Below are 23672 nucleotides of genomic sequence, written 5' to 3' on the forward strand. Positions count from 1 at the left end.
TGGCGCTTGGAAATCATGCAAATCATAATCTGCACATTAATGCTACCAAGTTTGGTACATGTACGGTAATTATTTTCCATATTATAAAGTATTAAATAGGAAAAGTTTAATTATAACTACCCTGTATCTTTGGGGAAAGCCAGTCCCAAAAATTCGCAAGTGGTGCAAGATAATGCAGATGTCCTCTTCAAACACTAATAGGTTCCTGAAGGGGGCAGTCACTGTTTGTGGCAGAAACATTTTTCATCTTCAAGAGAATTCCTTTAGCGTCTGAATTAACTGAACAAATAACAGCTCATAGTAACAGAATGAGAATAATCACCACATTCCAAATCAAATTCACATTTGGATTTTTTATTTTTCTTTGCTGGTGGGAGGTACGGGGGTGGGGGTGGTGGTGCAGGGAAGACTGCAATGAAATACTACTATTTCACCTTTGTTGCTAACAGGAACAAAATGCCAGAACAATACAATAATTTCACTTATTCTAAATAAGCTGACATTGTTGAAGCTTGAAACACTAGATGGAATTATGTATACTTATTGTGAGTCTCTTTTTGGAATCAGACAATGAACCACAACTCAATTTTTTTGCATTACCAATTCCCGAGTTCATGTTTCGACAAATTTCCTATTGCTGCCTTCTTGTGTTTTGATCTTCCATGTCTGCCAGCTTCCCTTCAATATACATTCCTTAGTATACCTTTCCGCAAAATTAAGGGATCAGATTTCATTTTCCAATACTTAGCCCTTGTCTAAATTACAGGAAGGTTATATTTGATGTATTCCAAAGATGCATTATTAGACACACATTTTTCTGATTGTACACTGAGGTGACAAAAGTCACGGAACAGCCCCTAACATAGTGTCGGACCTTGTTTTGCCCAGTGTAGTGCAGCAGCTCAACATGGCAACAATTCAACACACGGAAACAGCGATCGTGTGAGACCCAACTCGCTCTATTTGTTCATGAGACCCAGAAAATATTAGATACAGGCTCCCAGGTAGATGCTATTTTTCTTGACTTCCGGAAGGCGTTCGATACAGTTCCGCACTGTCGCCTGATAAACAAAGTAAGAGCCTACGGAATATCAGACCAGCTGTGTGGCTGGATTGAAGAGTTTTTAGCAAACAGAACACAGCATGTTGTTATCAACGGAGAGACGTCTACAGACGTTAAAGTAACCTCTGGCGTGCCACAGGGGAGTGTTATGGGACCATTGCTTTTCACAATATATATAAATGACCTAGTAGATAGTGTCGGAAGTTCCATGCGGCTTTTCGCGGATGATGCTGTAGTATACAGAGAAGTTGCAGGATTAGAAAATTGTAGTGAAATGCAGGAAGATCTGCAGCGGATAGGCACTTGGTGCAGGGAGTGGCAACTGACCCTTAACATAGACAAATGTAATGTATTGAGAATACATAGAAAGAAGGATCCTTTATTGTATGATTATATGATAGCGGAACAAACACTGGTAGCAGTTACTTCTGTAAAATATCTGGGAGTATGCGTGCGGAACGATTTGAAGTGGAATGATCATATAAAATTAATTGTTGGTAAGGCGGGTACCAGGTTGAGATTCATTGGGAGAGTCCTTAGAAAATGTAGTCCATCAACAAAGGAGGTGGCTTACAAAACACTCGTTCGACCTATACTTGAGTATTGCTCATCAGTGTGGGATCCGCACCAGATCGGGTTGACGGAGGAGATAGAGAAGATCCAAAGAAGAGCGGCGCGTTTCGTCACAGGGTTATTTGGTAACCGTGATAGCGTTACGGAGATGTTTAACAAACTCAAGTGGCAGACTCTGCAAGAGAGGCGCTCTGCATCGCGGTGTAGCTTGCTCGCCAGGTTTCGAGAGGGTGCGTTTCTGGATGAGGTATCGAATATATTGCTTCCCCCTACTTATACCTCCCGAGGAGATCACGAATGTAAAATTAGAGAGATTAGAGCACGCACAGAGGCTTTCAGACAGTCGTTCTTCCCGCGAACCATACGCGACTGGAACAGGAAAGGGAGGTAATGACAGTGGCACATAAAGTGCCCTCCGCCACACACCGTTGGGTGGCTTGCGGAGTATAAATGTAGATGTAGATGTAGATGTTGTTGGCGGTCTGCTGCAGAAATAATGAGGCTTGCTTCGTCTATAGCTGTCCATAATTGTAAAAGTGTTGCTGGTGCAGGATTTTGTGTATGAACTGGTCTCTCGATTGTGTCTCATAAATGTTTGATAGAATTCATTTTAGGCGATCTGGATGGTCAACTCATTCGCCCAAATTGTCCAGAATGTCTTTCAAATCAATCGCAAGCAGTTGTGGCCCAGTGACATGATGCATTGTTGTCCTTAAAAATTCCATTGTTGTTTGGGAACAACTAGCTGAACATAAACATTTACAGTCAATGATCGGGTCAATTAGGCCAAAGGACGCAGTCTATTTGATGTAAACAAAAAGACCATACCACACCACCAGCTTTCACACTGCCCTGTTGACAACTTATGTCCTTGGCTTCATGAGGTCTGCACCACACACTAAACCTATCAGCTCTTACTAAATGAAATCTGGACTCGTCCAACCCTAGGCCACAATTTTCCAGTCATCTAGGGTCCATCCGATATGGTCACAGAAACCGGAGAGGCAATGTCATGCCGTTAGCAAAGGCACCCGCGTTGGGTTATCTGCTGCCATAGCCCATTAATGCCAAATTTCATCACACTGTCATAACTGATACATTCACTGTATGCACCACATTCATTTCTGCAGTTATTTCATGCAGTTTTGCTTGTCTATTAGCACTGACAACTCTACACAAATGCTGTTGCTCTCTGTCACAAGTGAAGGCCGTCAGCCACTGCACTGTCCATGGTGAGACGTAATGCCTGAAATTTGGTATTCTCGGCACACTCGTCACACTGTTGATCTTGGAATGTTGAATTCCCTAAATATCAGAAATGAAATGTCCCATGCATCAAGCTCCAGCTACCATTTTGTGTTCAAAATCTATTAATTCCTGTTGCGCAGTCATGATCACGTCACAAATCCTTTCACATGAGGCACCCGAGTGTAAACAACAGTTCCACCAATGCACTGCTCTTTTATTACTTTTTTTACGTGATACTACCATTATCTGTATATGCACATATTGCTATCCCCATGACTTTTCTCACCTCAGTGTAGATCCTTTTTAAGAAGACAACAAGTGAATAAAATCTCCTCGGTCTTCCAGACACATCAACTGGTTACACATCCAAGAGCTTTTGGCCGATTGCTGTGGGACTGGCTATGACATCACCAGGACTCAATTCACCAACACATAAGGCAATGTTTCCCTCACTCATGTGCTGCACCAGCTTTAATCTCAATATGGTCACGTTCCACAGTGCGTTCAGCACTATTAAGAATGAAAGTGATTTGCAGCTTTCATAGTTTTTGTCTCTATAGCTTCTTTAATTATGTTATCCACGAAAATATTAGACTTCACGACAGCAGAGGTGCCTGCAACTAAGCTACCCAGAGAAATTTGTGGTAGGTAAACATGCATTTGAAAATGGATATAAAATGGCATTCAATGACACCTCTATGATCACGAAGACTAACAGATTTGGGATAGCCTAATAACAACAATGACACTATATAGATGAAAATGTGTTTTAATAAGATGCAGCTGAACATAGTGTGGAACATGACTATTGTGATGTTGAAGTCGATCTCGCTGTTGCAAGACAGAAACATTGTCTTATACAGTTACTGACTGAGCACTGGAGATGCCACAACATGGCTGTGTAAGAATGAGGGCAGCAACCACATGACCGTCAGTTACTTTCTGAAGGTATGTATAGGACATTAATTCTCCCTCTCAATTTTAAAATCTGAGATTTGTCTTTCAGATTTTCCAGTTCTGCTGGAATCCCATTGAAAATTAAACCCTTAATGGTCAAGTAACTGTTATCCAACTAAAGATTCACTCTGCCTCCCTACATGGTATTAAAAAAGTGAATGTCACAGTTACTTTTGAACAACCATATAAAGAAGTTCAAGTCCCCTGACACAGCTATAAAAAGAATGACCTACACGCAGCACACATGAGAAGTTCTTTTACAGTTTAGCTTTACTCTATGCTGTTATAGACAAGTCTAATAATGACTGGAAGAGGGGGAAAAAGCTATTCTCATCACACAGTTCTCTAGCAAAACTGAAAGGACAGCCAGGCTTTATGCCCCCTCTAAAAGATAACTGATCACCAGAAGAGTCTTGTACTCTCAATCAATAACAGACAGTTGACAAGTTTAGGACTGAATCCAAGATGTTGGTTCACAGTTAAGCGATTAAGGACTGACTCGTCACCACCATCTCTTCACGCCTTGTTTGCAGAAGACAGCTGATCACTATTTCTTGCACCACCATGATTTGAATCAGCTTTTTCACGAAAAGCATCAACACAAAACCCGCATTAGATAATTAAGTTAAAGAGTCAGGGAATGTTTCCGCAGCCTTCAGAAACATTAGTAAGTGGTGTGTTTAGGTTTGGCAAATTGAAGTAAACATGTAGGGTAAACAAAAAAATTTAACCCAAACATAGAGACACACAAAACAAACATGCTTATATACGTCTAGTAAACACACAAATAAACATCCTGGATTTGCCAAGAAGGGACACTCCTTGGTAATCCGATCTTGAAGTATTAAACATAGCTCTGTCGTATTCACCTGGCACCCATGTCACCAACTAACTAATGCAACATTTTCAAGTGTTTCATTTAGTAGTAGCATAACCAGTAGTTCAGAAGTTAAGCCATTCACATAAAATTATTAATGCTAGGGAAATTTATAAAATGTACAGGAAATATTTTTCCTGACCTGAGAGAAAGAATGATAGACAGTGGTCAGTTATGAATAAGGATACTAGCACATAAATCTGTGATGGACATGTATTTATCAGAACACTGCATACTAACTGACACACCAAAACTGTGTGCATAATGACTACGAATTGGTAAAGGACTGCAGCAAAATGGAAGTTTGGGTACCTGTGAAATAAATTAAAGCCTGAGTTATGAATTTTAATAAAGTTTGGAAGATTATGGTGACTGGACAATTCAGTACAACTACAATGTTCTGAAAGCAAAGCTTGCTTTTGCAGGTTAAAAAGTCAATCAAAGTCTACATCCAGTGCCATCTGAATGGCATGGTACGTGCAGCAGACTTCTCCAAGGAGTGTGATACGGGCACTCAATCAAAATTATAATTTCTCCCAGACACAACTCTGATGCTATACTTAACATGAGTTTTTACACTCTCATGCTGAATAGAGCTCCAGCTAGCACAGCTAGCTACATCAACGAAGTGATGACTATTAAATAACAAGCTGTGGATTCAACATCAGCCAAATCTACTCACCCCAATCCAATTAAAAAAGAAAAACATTTCCCAAATATCTATTTCTTTGCTTTATTTTAAGCTGCACATTATGAATAGCAATGTGATATTTTAGATTAGCAGTTTTCTCTCTGTACCTTAGATATGCATTTCAGCTTATTCACTATCAACATTGGGTGCCTACCATATCTGAACTAGCCAATACCTATTCAAAGATTTTGTTACTTAAATTAATGCTATCTAACAACTAACTTGAGGACTAAAAATTAACAGTTTGCCATATTCCTTTTAAGAGTGTGTTTCAATGCTCAATCAAGTCTGCATGTGGTATTATCAATTGAGAAGAATTATCTGGTGATAGATTCAAGGTGACAAAATGAACCAATGAACAATAGAATGCATGTTTATGATTATTCTGACTGGTTGTATCTATCACAACTGACCACACAATGTGGCAACGTTGAACCAAGCTCACTATTTTCAAATTTAATGTTCATTAAAGAATAGCACATTCACTCATAACAGGACCAGCTGAATGGGAATTTGGAAGACAAACATTATGGTAAGTTAATTCACGGACAGCCTTGTTGCAACACATCTTACCATTGTGATGATGCCAAGTCAATTTGTGAATATCTTTTTTTAACCTGGTCATCTCACTTGACGTTTCCTGTTCTGCAACTCTACATCCTTTGATGGGAGAGTGGCGAAACAGAAAAAACTACCTGCAGAAGCGGTACACAAAGTACTCTCCACCATACGATAAGGTGGCTTGCGAAGAGTAGCTCTAGATGTAGGTATAGAGAAATCAGGAGATGCTATAAAGTGAAAGATAAAATGTCTGCATTATATAATGCAGTGGAGGAATATATTGCCCAAGTGAACTTAACATGGAGGAAAGTATAAATATTGAAAAATCTTTCCCTTTCCTTTCTTCTCCAATTACTGATGAAAGAACACTTGCCAAAGCCTATATTTAAGCATAAAGACTATTCTGTTCCATGGTGACAGATTGGTACAACAACCTTCTTATAAGCTGATTGTAAAAACAGTCGTGTGTTGCAGATTTGTACTTTATTTATTATGCTTTTTGCCCAGGTAGGGCTTCATCAGATAATCTGTCAGTACACAGGGAGGACAAAGTTATAAATAACTGGCATGGTCATATTCCATATGACCAAGACTATGTAACAGCTTAAATCCAGAAAAGAGATGAAGTATGATATCTTGGGTACTCATGTTAAAATTAATGTGTGGTGCATCTGTCACTTTGAAATTAATGCCAACATTATACATGGTGGCGGACTGGTACAGCAATCTACTTACATATATTTTATATATTTAGAACATTACAACTGTGCTCCACCTTTCAGAGTCTAGTTTTTACCATTAGATGATTCCCTTCTTTCAAATGCCCTTACTTTCTTTTATTTATTTTATTTATTTATTTTATTTTATTTATGCATTTATTTTACCTGGCAAGATTAGGGCCTTCAGGCCCTCTCTTACACCTAACCAGGCATACTCAAATTGAACGAATAATAGTTTCTACAGAACATTAAGGACTTATAACGTGTTATACAGTATTAATGTTAAAGAAAAAAAAAATAAGAGATAAAAAATAGAGATTATAACAGTAGTACAATGGTAATTATAACAATTAAAAAAATAATTATAACAATCAATCAATCAATCAATCAATAATAATAATAATAATAATAATAATAATAGTAATGACTATGTGTATGAAATTAAACATATTTTTCTTTTATGAATGTCAGTCCTATTGCTAGTTGGGAATTTTCTCATTATGTTCTTGCAGCTTGTGAATTATTCTCATCGAGCAGAGACATAAGACGATAGAATGGGGTGAAAGAGATATAGAAGAGGTAGATAGGTTAGAGGAAGAGAAATAGAATGGTAAAATTCAAAGCTGTGATGTAGAGGAGAAAGAAAGAAATGAGAGGGGCAAAACAATGGTGGATATACCATCCCTAATATGTAAGTTTTGAGTCTTCTGTTTACCTTGTTTTAGCGAATCTTTACTTTTCCTTGAATACAGTTTGACTACATTCTCTCTCTATTTGTACTTTTCCATATCTCAATATTGATAATATTGTCCCGCCATTCACCCTTTTCAGTTCACTATATCTGCTGTACAACTTGTTTCTTTTATTTAGATTTATTACATTCATATAGTTTATGATATTTGGTTACCCAGTTTTACGGTATTTGGATGTATGCTAGTTTGACTATGTTCTTTTTTTTTTCCTCTCTGTTCCACCATAATCAATAACTCTGCTTATCATGCAACACTGTGCAGTGCCCTCTCCTTCCTTCTGCTTAGTCAACACAGCTACGTCTACATTATTTGTGTGTCACCTACAAGAGTAGAAGGAGCAGCGACACTGCCTTGTATGGAGGGGGGGGGGGGGGGGAGGGGCACATATTTTAATGTGAATACCAAAGATTTTATACTTTTTCTCTTTTCTGAATTTATCTGCTACATTGTCTCGATAGTATTTATAACTTTGTCCCTGTGCACTTTCAGATTATCTAATGAAACTCTGCCCAGGTGAAACACGTAATAAATTATAAATCTGAAACCTAAGACTGTTTTTACAACAAAATATAAGTAAGCACTGTTTTCAGTGCATTTCTGTCTGTGACAAATATTGAGTTACATGAAGGGTATGGTTTTATAGCAGTTAACAGCAACAGTAATAAAAATTAATAAATAATTAGTAATATCAACACCTATAAAAAGAAGTATAGTGGTAACAAAGTTTCATACATGCAAACTGTGAAACTTTATGCATCAAAATACGTCATTGGTTACAGTACATATATGAGGATAAATCATTGGTCACAAAACAGAGAAGGCACCGAGCAGTGGACAGGTACATAGAAAGAAACAAATTGCCTAGCTTTGAAACAAAGACTTCTTCTGAGTACTATATATACTGAAGGCTGGTTCAAATGGCTCTGAGCACTATGGGACTCAACATCCGTGGTCATCAGTCCCCTAGAACTTAGAACTACTTAAACCTAACTAACCTAAGGACATCACACACATCCATGCCCGAGGCAGGATTCGAACCTGCGACCGTAGCAGTCGCGCGGTTCTGGAATGAGCGCCTAGAACCGCTAGACCACCGCGGCTGGCTATACTGAGGGCCCCTCCTACAAGTCGTCAGATGCATTTTTCTGGTATTTCATCACATCTTTCATGGGACACCCAGTTTCAACAGAAAATATCAGTTTGTTTCCCCGTAACAAAATTATTTTTCGTTTTATCAGAGAGAGAGAGAGAGAGAGAGAGAGAGAGAGAGAGAGAGAGAGAGAGAGATGCATATCCAGTAGACAGCAAGAGGGGGGGTGTCACTCTCTGCAGAAGGAGCCTATCAAAAAGCTAAGTTATTCAACATTCCTTCTTTCTATGCGTCTGTCAGTTTGTCTGCACCTCTTCTGTTTGGTGATGTATTGATATATCCTAATGTGCGTATTATATTTCATCCTCAATTCTCAACTGATGCAACTTTGTTGTAAATTACTATTAGCCACATATGTGAAGATAAATACATGCCAAAATAAAAACAAAATGAACTTTATTACACAACATTAAATTATGAAAGTAAAAATTATAAAAAAGGATTTGGGCATTCAAAAATGGTGGAAAAGACAGCTGCCAACCAGATTCAGTATTGCCTTGCTACATCACTGTCTAATTATACTGGAGTATCTGACAAGCACAGTGCCATCTCAAATAAGTTCTAATGTATCATTTTAATTTGTGTAATATCAAATGACACATCAGACTCAGCTGCATTGAAGTGACTATTTACAGCCCAGCAACAACTTTAGGGTATTACTTAAATGAATTTTGCTGTACGAAAGGCTATGCAGGAGTTAGTGGCACAAGCATATTAAGCATGGTTATACATTTCCACTAGTGTGAGGTGTCGTCCTGGTAAAACTGTGCTCTGCCTCAGTCAGATGTGTACCTTCAGAGGGGGCAGGCTTGCCAGAAGAGGGAGGCAGCGAGGGACTGGCGATGGGGGGCTTGACTCTTGTGGCAATGCCAGGGCCTCCATTGAGAAGAGGCTCTAGGGCAGGAGTGGCCAAAGCTGTGGTAGGAGGATGGGAGGCCAACCGTGTTCGGGGACTGCGACCTGGCCTCTCGGTAGCTGTGGTGGCTGGCGTTACTGCCAGTTGTTTCAGATGTACCAGCCCAACTAAAAAGACAAATGAAAATCAAACTTAAACTGAAATGTTATTGTAAACATGCAAACAGCAAATAAAGAAATACAAAAAATTAAGATGATAACATAATTTATTAGTGATAAGAATAATAAGATAATAAAAGAGTTTGGTGACATCAAAAAGTGTTATTATCGACACTGTATGTAAAGTTATGGTAATAAATAAAAATGGCATGCATAAATAAAACGGAGAGAAAAATTTAACTAGCAAACCTAAAAAAGTAAAAACACACCTCATTTTTCCTCATTAATACTTACGAATGACCACAGACGAGATACATTACAGAAAATTTGCATCATGATGAAAATGTTGGAGTAAATTTTAAAAAATTGTCACCTATTATTTCTGTGTAATCTGCATAGCCTAATTATATGCACCTGCCTATAGCAATTGGGTAAAGTGTTTTACATAAAAATCTATCTTATCTGCAATGGGAATTATTACAAGGGTAATGGAATTAGCTGACTGACTAACACAGGTGCCATGTATTCTGCAGATGAAACATTGAAATGAATTACTACTGTATGCGAAGAAGTATTTTGGTGAAGTTAATATCTAAAAATGATGAACATGCATCAAGCATGGCCATATTCATAACAGAATATCATTACAGATTCATTATTTAATGCCTAGTCAATATTGGTACTGAGGGAAGGATTGGGGGGGGGGGGGGGGGGGGATTGTTGAGGGAGACCCAGGTTTGATTGCACAAGTGGTTTCAGTGGCTATAACCACAAACTGTTCACAGACCCTGGCAGGTCCAGCAATATTGATCAAATGCCACGTCATCCTCTGCCAATGGTGTCATTGGATGCGGTATGGAGGGGCAAGGGGGTCAGCACACCACCCTCCTGGCTACTGTCAGTTTTTGTGACCAGGGCCATTACTACTCAGTCAACTAGCTCCTTAAAGTACTGGGAATTCATCCTCGGTTCTCCACATGGCAGTCAGCCTTGCTGGTAAGTGGATGCTGGACACAGTAAGAGATGGCCTGGCATGGAGAGCTGCATCAGACGCATCTTTGCACAGAATATAAAAACAACATTTGGTCAGGCAGCTCTCAACAGTTTGAAAACTTTAGAGGGCGATGCTTCGAAATCAAACAGCACAAAGTAACTCTTCAGGCTTTCCCAGCGATCTAATGACATCTTGGGTTGTCGGGTGTTCTGCTGGATATCAGCGTCGTACTTGCACGATATTTCGGTCATGTAGCTCGTGGCCTTCATCAGGTGAGACCTGAGACTGCTCCTCGAGTGGACCTGGTCCAGTATTTATGCCTCTGGCCTTCCCCCTCCACCAACGGCTGCAGGCGCTTCCTCTGTGGTCCGCGCCCATCCCTGCGACCTGCTGGAGCGTTGCTGCTCCGTTTTCCGTCCGCTGCGGTTGTTAAAGGAGCAACGGGGCCAGCTGCAACAGTACACAAACAGAAGAACCAGAGACATGGAGATGGAAAACGAGCCCCTGACGGACTGCCAGGGGCACAGACCGAAGATGGTACACCCAGAAGTGGGACTGGTAGAGGGAACATCCAGAGCCACAGCGGACGAAAAATGGAGCGGCAACGCTCCAACAGGTCGTGGTGAGCGGGCGCGAACTGCAGGGGGAATGCTTGGTACCCCAGACCCCCAGGAGCGGGTTTGGTGGGCGCGGACCGCAGAGGGAACACCTAGAACCGCAGTGGACGGAAAACGGAGCAGCAACGCTCCAGCAGATCGCAGGGAATGGGCGCGGACCACAGAGGAAGCGCCTGCAGCCGTTGGTGGAGGGGGAAGGCCATAGGCATAAATACTGGACCAGGTCCACTCGAGGAGCAGTCTCAGGTCTCACCTGATGAAGGCCACGAGCTACATGACCGAAATATCGTGCAAGTACGACGCTGATATCCGGCAGAACACCCGACAACCCAAGATGTCAGCACAAAGTAATTTTTTCACAGCAAGTGATTTCAGTTACAGAAAGAAACTTCATACAGATTCTTAATTTATAAAAGGAAACATCTTTAGCTATTTTTCAGTTAACAATCTTTTCCACTTTTTGTATGACATATCTCTCATCCAACAGATGAAATGCACCACCTCTTTTTTGGTGTTATACAAAGTAATTCTTTTCCGCTTTCTTTTTAATTTCCTTCATTGTAGATACACTCTAACTTCACTCTGCATGCTTGGCAAGGTTATTAAAATAAAAATCATTGGAAGGTACTTTATATGAATGATCTGCAACTTGGGATTACAGCAGAACATAAAGCACTCTCATACATAATGTATACACATGTGCCCAAAGAGAGACCTGTCAAGACTCCTTAACAGATAAAAATATACAATCCGGAAGCCTCAAGATTTTTCACTGATCTATACGAATTCTGGGTAACAAACTATAGCATACATACATTAATGGTAATGCATCTTCTGTTTTGACTAACAACACACCCTTTCTTTGCCTCTCTGAAAAGGAAGTTCAGGCAATAGAGTCATGAACCTCCATCCACCCTACAATGAGTGTAACAAAGAGAAAAAAAAACAGAATATGTCCATTTTTATTGATGTTGTGTTGTCATCAGAATACCGATAAATTTTCTGCAATACATTCACAGCTCCTGCAAAATAACTGAAGACTGAAGAACTGACAAATACACGAAAATTTTCAAGCTATCATTGATCAGGTTTGTATACAAATTGACAGAGCCTCATAATGGCTTATATTCCTTCAGTACTGATATTTTTCCCCCCTAAAAGAACTAGAAATGACATTGTAACTGCTTTAGTGTTAAACTACTGCTAAGTGGTCAACTGCAAAGAGTGATAGTAATTTACATCGATTGACCATAGTCTTCCAATTCTGGCTCAATGATGAGAACAGAGCAAAGAGTCAAATAAGTGCTTACATGGGAAATAATGAAATACTGCAACATTGAAAGCTACACAAAACCATTTAACAAATAAAAGCTGATTGAAAAATTTTTATAACATATGATTCTGAAAATTTTCTCTTCTATAATGGTATTCAAACTAAGATGAGAGTCTAAAAGAACCTGCGGGAAAATGTTGCTGCCGAAGCACAAAAAAATGTGAGTATGTTCCTGTTTATTTAAAAGATGTGAAAGTCAAGGACAGTCCATTAGAAGAAGTCAGTGAATATATCAACCTTGGCCAGATTATAAATATGAAGGGAGATGTAAGGCCAGAAATCTATCGGCTCATCAAGCTTGGCTGACAAGCATTTGGGAGGAATTCAACAGTAGTCAGATAAAAAATGCCAGTAAATCTGAAGAAAACGGTATTTGATCAATGCATTCTTCCTGTGCTGACGTATGTTTACATGACACGGACACTGAACTCATTTACAAACGGGAAACTTAGGACAGCACAGAGAGCCATGGAAAGATCAATGCTGGGCTATACAAAAAAGGATAGGAAAAGGGCAGATGACATCTGGTCTGTGATGAAGATTTAGGACATCTTAGAGACAGTAGGCTCCTTGAAATGGCAGTGTACCGGCCACATCGTGAGAAGAAAAGACAGCAGATGGACGAAGCTAGTAGTGGAGTGGAGTCCGAGAGAGCATCGGAGGCCTAGAGGAAGACCACCAGACAGATGGGACAAAGGTATCAAGAAGATCGCTGGTAGCACCTGGCAGAGAACTGCCCAAGACCATTCCACTTGGAGAGGACTGCTGAAAGCCTACCTGAATCCACGACTTGAAGAGGCCACATCATTTAATGATGAACTGGCTGATCATGATGATGATGATGATGATGATGATTTAAAAGACTGACTGAAAAGTGGTATACTAGCTATCTCATCCTACTTTCCTCAGCACCCTTAAAATTTCTCCGAAAAAATTTGGCATGCGAACATATTCACACTTTTTTAAACATGAAACTCACCTCAAGCTTCCACAAGCTCCCATAACTATAATTCATTCACATCCACTGGTAAGTCTCCCACTCCCATCCACTCCCAATTACCCTTCTCATTTACTCATTCAGCTGAACTCATTGTTATTATCTCTCTATATATCTCTGTAACTGTCTCCCATGTCATAGCCCCAGTCCCCTACATCTGTTCTACTATCTCTCACTGTCACTATCTCCCTCTTGTTCTCTCTTACTCCTATGTCATTCGTCCCTTCCCAATGCTGCTTTCTCTCCTCAATGTCACTATATTTCTTTTCTTCATTGTCATTGTCATACACTCTGTATCTCATTATCACTTGCTTCACCCACTTCAACTTTCTCTTTCTTCCCTCCCCCTGGCAATGTTTCTTTCTCACTTTTCCTAGCATTGTTCTCTCACTGTGAACTATGCTCCACTGCCACTGTGTCCATCTCTTTTTCTCACACTTTCATTGTCTCCTTCATTCTTTCTATAAAACAACCATTGTCTACTATATTCCAGTATTTATTAAATTCCTGTCCCTTTGCCACTGCCACTCTCTTGGCATAAAAAAGTGTGAATATGTTTGCATGCCAAAATTTTAGGGCAAATTTTTAAAGGTGTTGAGTTAGGTACAATGAGGCAGCTGGCACCCCACTTTTCAGTCGAGGGATTTTTTTTCCCCTTCTTCTTTAATAAACAGGAACATATTCACATTTTTTGTGCTCAATAGGAGCATTTTTTGGTAGTTCCCTTGTTTTCCTTGCTGCAGATAGGCAGGTAACTCATAATGAAAAAAACTGCATTGATCACTAAAATTTAGCAGTTTACATATGTGACATTGAAATAACTCAAAATTAATTTTATTCTCAGACTGGATTTCATATGCTAAAACAACAACAACAATAATAATAACAAAATGACAAAAAAATTGTATGTGCTTCATACTACAGCATGGGGTACCTGGATGATTTCTCTGTGCTACATCAGTCTGTAGCTACATTTTTGCCCAACACCGGATTTTAAGTGAACATTTTATATGTACAAGTAGGGTAAATTCGAACCTCTGTATCTTGGAAATGGGTAAAGATATAAAAGAAAATTTTCAAGACTGTTCAAGGCTGGGCTCTCAAGAATATATCACAAAAAATTTGGCCATCTGCTGCACAGCAGTCTTGGACTTGTCGGCTGTGTTTTTTGCCCGCTGGTGAAGGCGAAAACGTAGTAAAAAACTCTTTCTTGGGATTTTCCAATGAACTGGCCGTGAACTAATGGTGCCCCAAAGACCACATCAGACACAAAAAGAACCAACTGATTTGCTCGATTCACCTAAGCTAGGGGAAGTGTGCAATATTCATACTTTGACACTGTGATGTAGGGTAGTTACACAAAGATGATCCTTCTGTTGGTTATACAAATGGTCCCTAGCCCAAAGGCTATCCAAAACACAAGACCCTACCTTCTTATCACCAACAGAACCCGAAGTATGAGCCCCAGAAAAATGCATTTTTATACGTCGCATTTTTTAACATATTAGGTATGCATGCTGTTCCATGCATCCCGATTTATCACTGAAACTTGCATTGTGTGGTATAAGCCAACTGAATTGAGACTAAAATAACATGGCTTTCTAGGAAACTGCTAAATTCTTTGAGAATCATACAGTACCCAATTGCATTACAAATGTCACCCACTTACCTCTATAAAGAATGTAAAAATGCATTTCATCACAACATTCTGAAAGAAATATTATAACACAGATTAAAACATTATTAACTGATTATAACTGAACTGAAACACCATATTCTCTGTGTATTGCATGTCAGGAATGGGGAAAGTATGAACAACAAAAGCAAGTATTAAACTAGAAAGCTTGAAACACCATCACTTATGCAAACTAATCACTAAGCAGTTGAAATGTTGTTATGCCTGAAAAATCATCAGCTATTCCACTTACTATACTAATCTATCTGGTCATTTCCTAAACTAAACAGAGCCCTATGGGCAACACCCAATGATATGTTACACAACTGCCCATACTTGACCTTTCTTGTAGTGCACCAACTTGCAGGGTGGTCATAATTCTCATCTTCTTCTTCTAGAACATACAGGTATGCCAAACATTGACTTATTTCGTCAAGAAAATAATTCATGCCTTTTTTTATGCATATTAATTGTACCAGTGACAATATTAATTCAATGCTGAACAATTTAAAAGGTTTATATATAACAGTATACACTGTAATAATGTATTATCACTTAATGTATTCACAACAAAATTCCATAAATATTTGCTATGTTGCCTGTAACTGTAAGACAACTACATGGTTAGATGCTGAATATAAGTGAGCAGCAAAAACTGTCAGACATATTATTAAATTATAAACACTACTTATAGTGATTAGCAGAATGCTGGTAGGTCATCTGAGACAAAAACTAAATGTGACAACAGAAGTTACAATTTGCTGGTGCACAGAGTAGCTGTACAATAAGTAATTTTGTTGTTGTCATTGTCATCATTTCTATTATACTGCAGTATTATCCCCTCAACTATTATACCCAAATCTTTCCATGTACTAGAAAATATTTTTAAATAAACTGCCAGACAGTATGGGGGAGCTGAGATACATAGGGGTGATATAATTTTGGATGGATGAGGGAGGGGTTGGGATGGGGGAAAGAAAAGGTACCTAAAATGTTGATGAGTCTGAATAGTGATGTAGACAATCTCACAATTTGATTTTCAATTGACAGCCTCCCTTTCTACACATCCGAGTACTCTGTACAGAGGTACTTTGGAGAGTATAACTGAAAATACAGACATTATAGCATATATTAACTTAAAATTATCTTTTTTGTTTATAAATATATATTTGCACATTTTTGAAGGATCTCTCTTGCAAACAGTGTAGTCTACAGACTAATAAAAATATATAATAATTACATTTCCAAACAAACTCGACAATTTCTTTTTAAGTCAAGACTCTTGACTCTGAGGGGGAAAAGAAACAATAAAAACTGAAAATTTTGTTTCAGTATGGGGAGAAAAATGTAGGGGGCTCTCAAAAAGAAACTCTAACTTCCTCAGAGTTAACACTGTTTATTGCCAGAAGAATTTGAAGAAACAAACCTAACATCCTAACCAAAAATCACAAACAACTCTGAGGATTCTGAAGAAATAAGGAAAGAAATAAAACATTATGAAAACAAAATTATACTAAGCTACTCTAATTAAATGAAATAAGCTGACTCGTTTATTTGACTGTTCTGGAAATAGTCTTAAATCATTAATTATGTTATTTTATGCTCATAACATGCTTTTTCCTTCTTAAATTTCAGTACTCTTTTATAAAAACAGATATGAAATTCAAATAATTTGAATGCCCACTAAAATGCTCCATTTGAGTCATGTAGTACCACACTGTACCAATAAATCCATACAAACTCTTGAATAATTGTTTTTGTGTGTTTACGAGAATGTGAAGGCGAGTAAAAATTGGTTACACTGTACCAGCAAAATGCCACCATGTCAATGCCCAAGTTCCCTTACTTGACTAGAAATGTCTTTCGCTCTTAAGTTTACATTAATTGATCTCTGAGATATGTTTTTCCACTATTACAAAGATGGGTTGTGTCAGTCGATGAAATTAAACTCTCTGTAAAAATTATCGTTACACCCAATTCCTTGCACACCACAGGTAGCTCTGTTGATTGAGTGGTGGATTGTTGAATACTGAAAGATGAAATCCATAGGTAGCTTGTTTAAATCTAGTCTGCAATAATATTTTAACTCATTTATAAAACAAATCTACAGTCCTTTTATATGAAAACCAAATCACAATTACAAAACTTTAGCACACCTATTAGAAACACCGTATTACTGTGTTTTCTTTGGCATTTACATGCGCTTACATTTGCAACAGCGGTTCACACACACATAAAACTCAAGGCGATTTTCTAGTTATTGTGATCACACACTTTTTACTTTATTAGAAACAATGTTTTTTATCTTCAAACTGCCCAGCTAAGATCCTTATTGTTTAAGCTTTGTAAGTTTCATAATCTAACACAAGATGAAGTTATGTCTGCTTCACACACTGACTTTAGTTTACACTCACAAACAACACATCCCGTATGCTTGTGTTACCTGCATGTTGCACAGTATACAAATCGTTATCACGCAAAACTTCATTATACTGTGGGAGTGTGATGATACGTTCACTAGTAGAAATTCTTTCTAAAAAAGGGGTAATTGTTTGTAAGCAAAGTAGATGCATGTTAACAGAATCTTCCATCGGTTCTTGGTGCAACAACATTACGATATTTGTAGAACAAAAGCAAATTGGTGCTTTTTATTTATGAAAGTAGATGCATTTATCTTGTTGTCCATTTCTCAGACTAAGATTAATGTGAAGCTATATACAAGACATCCCACCATCGAAACAACTGCTACAATGAGTTCTTGCTATGCTATTTTCATGTTATTGTTGTTGTTGTTGTTGTCTTCAGTCCTGAGACTGGTTTGATGCAGTTCTCCACGCTACTCCATCCTGTGCAAGCTTCTTCATCTCTCAGTACCTACTGCAACCTACATCTTTCTGAATCTGCTTAGTGTATTCATCTCTTGGTCTCCCTCTATGATTTTTACCCTCCACGATGCCCTCCAATGCTAAATTTCTGATCCCTTGATGCCTCAACACATGTCCTACCAACCTGTCCCTTCTTCTTGTCAAGTTGTGCCACAAACTTCTCTTCTCCCCAATTCTATTCAATACCTCCCCATTAGTTATGTGATCTACCCATCTAATCTTCAGCATTCTTCTGTAACACCACATTTTGAAAGCTTCTATTCTCTTCTCGTCCAAACTATTTATCGACCATGTTTCAACTTCCATACATGGCTACACTCCATACAAATACTTTCAGAAACGACTTCCTGACACTTAAATCAATACTCTATGTTAACAAATTTCTCTTCTTCAGAAATGCTTTCCTTGCCATTGCCAGTATACATTTTATATCATCTCTACTTTGACCATCATCAGTTATTTTGCTCTTCAAATAGCAAAACTCATTTACTACTTTAAGTGTCTCATTTCCTAATCTAATTCCCTCAGCATCACTCAACTTAATTCACTACATTCCATTATCCTCATTTTGCTTTTGTTGATGTTCATCTTATACCCTCCTTTCATGACACTATCCATTCCGTTCAACTGCTCTTCCAAGTCCTTTGCTGTCTCTGACAGAATTATAATGTCATCGGCGAACCTCAAAGTTTTTATTTCTTCTCCATGGATTTTAATAACTACTCCAAATTTTTCTTTTGTTTCCTTCACTGCTTGCTCAATATACAGATTGAATAACATTGGGGAGAGGCTACAACCCTGTCTCACTCCCTCCCCAATCACTTCTCCCCTTTCATGGCCCTCGACTCGTATAACTGCCATCTGGTTTCTGTACAAATTTTCATATTTCACATAAAACTTTTGAAAATTTAAAACCCTTCCAGGATTAGAACCGTGGTCTTCTTTTCACAAGTCACATTCACTACTCATTGCTCCACTGTGAGTGTGCTTCTGGCCATACCTCTGCTAAGTATCTTGAATAGTGGAAACCAGCACTAAGATTTGACAAGAATAATTTTATTGTGTTTTGAGTCATGTTTCATGCCATAGTCCAGTATCTAGATATAAGATATGGATCCATTTGCAAAAGTTCCACAATTCCTTAGTTTTGAGCAAATTTAAATGATGTTGCAAGCAGAAGGGAAAATAATGTCCATCCTTGCACATATTGCTGCTCTATACGAGTGGAGCATAAATGCATCAATTTTCTTAAGGTTTCCACTATCAGTGAACACAAAATTTTTTTCTGTTGTTACTTAAAAGCTATAAATGCTTCTTCCTCACTAAATAGCTAAACTATTTGCAGAAGTAGTACATAAAAACCTAGTAACTTCAGCTAACATTCCTAATAACATACGTATAGCTTCAACTTAACTCCTAGTCTGTGCTGTCACCTGCCAGTAACGTGCTTCAGCCAATAACAGTGTTTTCTATCATGTGACCAGATCTTGATATTTAATGATTTTTTAAAGCTTTAATTACATAAAAACACAGAATATTTTGTGAGAATTTTGACCGTAAATGTGAGTTGATTATAATCACTCCAAAAAACAACAATCTGAACCATAATTTTAAAACAGGAAAATAGCCTATTATGCAACATCTAGAAACCACAAAGATTCCCCCATTATAGAAAAAAAACTGGATTACTCTTTCATCACATTAGGAAAACAACAAAAAATCACAGATATTGTATCGATTGTACTTATGATCAGCCATCCAGAGAATCCAAAAGCATATTTGCACAGGCATAAGAAGTTTAGCCTGATGAAGATGGGAGAGAAGGTCTCTAGAGGAGAGAGTGGGGGGGATGATGTAATTGGGTAAACTTTGATCATATTCTGAAATTATGGCTTACGTAACGGTTTGTCGAGGCCAGAATTTGGGGGCATCTGCCATCTTGGTGGTAGCTGAATACATGAAGAGAAAGAGTAAGTGGTTTGAGCCAGCTGGTGGCCAATCAAGGAGAGTAGAAACAGGAGGAGATGGCGATAATGTGTCTGCCTGGTCTGAAAGCTGGACTGCTTAGGTTTAGTCACTTTCTAAAATGTGAAAACTGTCCTCTACTCCCTGAAGCATGGCCAGCAGTATCCAACATGTGACCCCCCCCCCTCTCATGCCTCCTATGGGTGACCTATGGACACGTGTGGCTGGCCGATCCAACACAGTGATGGCATGCTACTAGTTCATTCAGCACACAACAGGGAATGTGGCATGATACTAATGCTTACAGGCTCCATCAGGAATGTATGCCACTGGAAACATGGATTGATAGCTTGGTTGCAGCTTGAAACATGAAAAAAAATTAGATGTTCAATAAAATATTAATAGATTACTCCTGATAGCCCAGTTTGGCTAGGTTTCCTGTACAGACTGCTCTGTTAAAAGAAACTGCACAAACCTTTGGTCACTGGGATTTACTTTAAAAAATCTTAAAATGAGACATTCCAATGCCTACAACAAAAGGTGGGCAACACACACACACAAAAAAAAGATGGTAAAATCATATTATAGGGTAGACAATGTAAATAACGTATGAAATGATTCCAGAGATGCAGTTTAAAGAAAAGGGTGGGGGTTGGGGACAAAAAAATAATTTAGGTACAAAAATTGTAAGTAAAATGTAGTGCATAAAGGTCATTTTCACATCTGGCTTTCTGTTCATCAGTTTAAGAAACAGAGAACAAAGAAACTTTATGAAAATTCTGCAAGTGATATTCAGGGAGAACCCGTTCAAACAAAGAACCAACCAGGAGACAATAATACAAGCATGTTATACTGTCAATTTAAAAAGATGAACTTCATGAAACAAATAGTTAAATATTATGGATGAACAGATACAACAAAATATGGCTATCACAAAGTGGACAAGACAAATCAACACTGGTCCAGGACTGGCAAGGCTATACAACATCAAAAATAAGTCCTTTTGGTGCCAAAATTTGACAAAGACAACAAAAAACCATTTTAATGAGTTTGTTTATTTTCTCACTACTGTGTTATAAAAATCACTGATAGTGAGAAAACATTAGTTTTATGTAACAACGTTTTCAAAATTTTAAATGAAAACTACTTTTAAAGAATCCACTATGGACAGGAACAGTATACGACACACAATTCTTAAGGACTGAGTACTTGTCACTTCACAGTTATATACATCACATAACATTTGTTTGTAAACATACCCAGGAAATCAAGACGATCTTTGGCCATAGCCAAGTTGGTCTTCATTTTTTCATGAAGTCTCTGTGCTCGTTCCCACACTTCACCTTTCCCTCCAAGACAGTCTACTGCTATCCCTTTCTCCAACTCCGATATGCCCTTCTTGTACAGCTCGATTGCTACCTCCTTCTGACCTAGAACATGAGAAACATGAATGTAAAAAATGTGGTAAAAAATGTGGACGTGGGCATATACTATTTACACAATATTCATAATACCACATTACGCTCTTCCAATACGTTAAATTCATTCACATGCAACAACTGGAAGTATTCAACAGGCACATACAACTGAAATTGAATTCATATTAAAACCTGAAAGTTTATATTCCTATGAACACTACTCTCAAATTATCGAGGGTGTTTATTATCTTACAACGCTCAAGTGTTTTCACAATTTGTTAATTTCAAATGCAGTGCTTTGTGTAACAACCACTGTCTAAAACAATTTCACTAAATGAAGTCTTAGTTCACTTCTTACAGCAAATGGAAAGGAATTACTGTGCATATTACTCATTTATGTTACATATTCTTTACTACAGAAAAAACAATTTACTTGACATGGCCATTCAAATCCAAGTAGTGTCTTTCAGATGTGTATTTTCTGCCATAAAGGCTCAATGGTACTGACATTAACTTAAATATCCCATGATAAGAGGTGATGGAGACATATTTCTTTGTTAATGCCTGCTGGCAGCCTGCTCGAATCATTTGTACTGGAACAGAGCCTAATTCTGGACCAAGATTATAAGGTAAGATCTATGCAGAAATCATATTTTTATCTCGTATTGTTACTCCATAAATTTCATTTCAATTTTTCTTAGTCCCACTAAGCAGTAACTTTTACGTGAGTGTGAGAACTCCAATGTCTCTGAAAAGGAACCAGAAAAACATGCAGTTGTATGCTTCACACAATATTTCCATTAGCTGCATTACCGCAGAATATATTTCCACGGGACAGCAGAAAAATTCTGCTAAAGAGGCTGGCTTAGTCTTCACGTCAGTGCAAGGAGAGATTGTTCCAAGTTCAATACATGCCAAACCAAGCCTCCTAAGAAATTATTCTATTGAGCATTTTATGTCTAAATATAGTCTCTTTATTTTAGTATATGATCATTAATGGCTATTTGAGGCATCACAATAGTATGGTATGGGTGAATTTGTAAGTGTGTTTCTGAGAATGTTTCATTTGACAAATTCTTGAATGTAGAAACCATATTTGTCAAAGAGAGGTGAAATATATGGACCAAATCTGTGTATTGTCTCAATGTGGATGGTGCACTGAACAATGAGCTGTTAGAAAATTACAGAAACAAAAGCACCGGCATAGTCCTAAACTGGCTAGTGCCTGATGTGTGGTACCTATCACATCATAGGCAGGCCTCTACTCATTTGAATAGTACATTTTCAAACACTGTAACAAGACATTCCTGTGCTTCCTTTGGTATTTGAAGATTTCAGTCATTACTATTCGTCTCTCTGTATGAACCTTTAGTTGGTAGTTCTTTGTTTACAGCTGTTTTGCTGACAATTCTGCACTCAAAAATACAGTGGGAATTTCTGAGACAGGAAAGTTACGGTTCATATGTACTGAGAAAGGACATAAACTAGTGAAGCACAATATACTGGAATTTATGGTCTTAATTTATTATGATTTAGGACAGTGATTCACGATTGGAAGTGTTTCATGGGTTGTGGGAAAACCAGAAAAGAGGAAACACAAAGTATTTGAGATGTGGTGTAACAAAGAGATGCAGAAAATTAAGCTGACTAGCAAGATAAGAGATGGGGTTCTCCGCAGAATTGGCTGTGAAAAGAATATGTGAAAAACATGAGAAAAAGGGACAGGAGATATGATGAGTGTCAAGACAACAAGGACTAACATTCACGCTATTAGAGGGCGCTGTAGAGGGTAAAAACTGTAGGGAAAGATAGAACTTTGAATATTGCAAACAAATAAATGAATACATTAAGTATGAGTGCTAGTCTATGACTAGAATTTCTCCACTATGTTTACTTGCATTCAGTCTTGCAATTATTTGGGACAATATTTCTCCCAATGGGCTGTTAGTGATCTTTTGAAAACAATTTTTTCAATATTTTGAGAACAGAGTGTATTACACTTATCACTTGAGAATGGCATAATAAACAGACAGACATGATCATGTTGAATAAATACATTTAGTAACAGTCCAGGCAGAAAATGTCCTCTTGCTTAGCCTGCTTCAAGGTCAAATTCTAATATTAAAGTTGATACATATCTCATTTGCACTACTTCTCATTATTTTCTTTCTTTACTTTAATAT

The 23672-nt window shown here is 38.1% G+C and overlaps 1 protein-coding gene across 2 annotated transcripts in view; it reads right to left on the minus strand.

Annotated features, from left to right (window-relative positions):
• LOC126169332 (spastin) overlaps positions 1-23672 on the minus strand; it is a 487567-nt gene that overhangs the window by 35835 nt on the left and 428060 nt on the right. Inside the window, exons 2-3 of one of the 2 annotated variants that reach the window (XM_049920633.1) lie at positions 21331-21501; positions 9384-9614 (exon numbers count right to left, since the gene is read on the minus strand). In XM_049920633.1, coding sequence (XP_049776590.1) covers positions 9384-9614; positions 21331-21501 — 402 coding nt within the window. The remainder of the gene's footprint in view (positions 1-9383; positions 9615-21330; positions 21502-23672) is intronic. The other variant, XM_049920634.1, reaches the window with a different exon arrangement.

This window comes from Schistocerca cancellata, chromosome 1, assembly GCF_023864275.1.
Source record: "Schistocerca cancellata isolate TAMUIC-IGC-003103 chromosome 1, iqSchCanc2.1, whole genome shotgun sequence".
In the NCBI taxonomy this organism is placed as follows: Eukaryota; Metazoa; Arthropoda; class Insecta; order Orthoptera; family Acrididae; genus Schistocerca; species Schistocerca cancellata.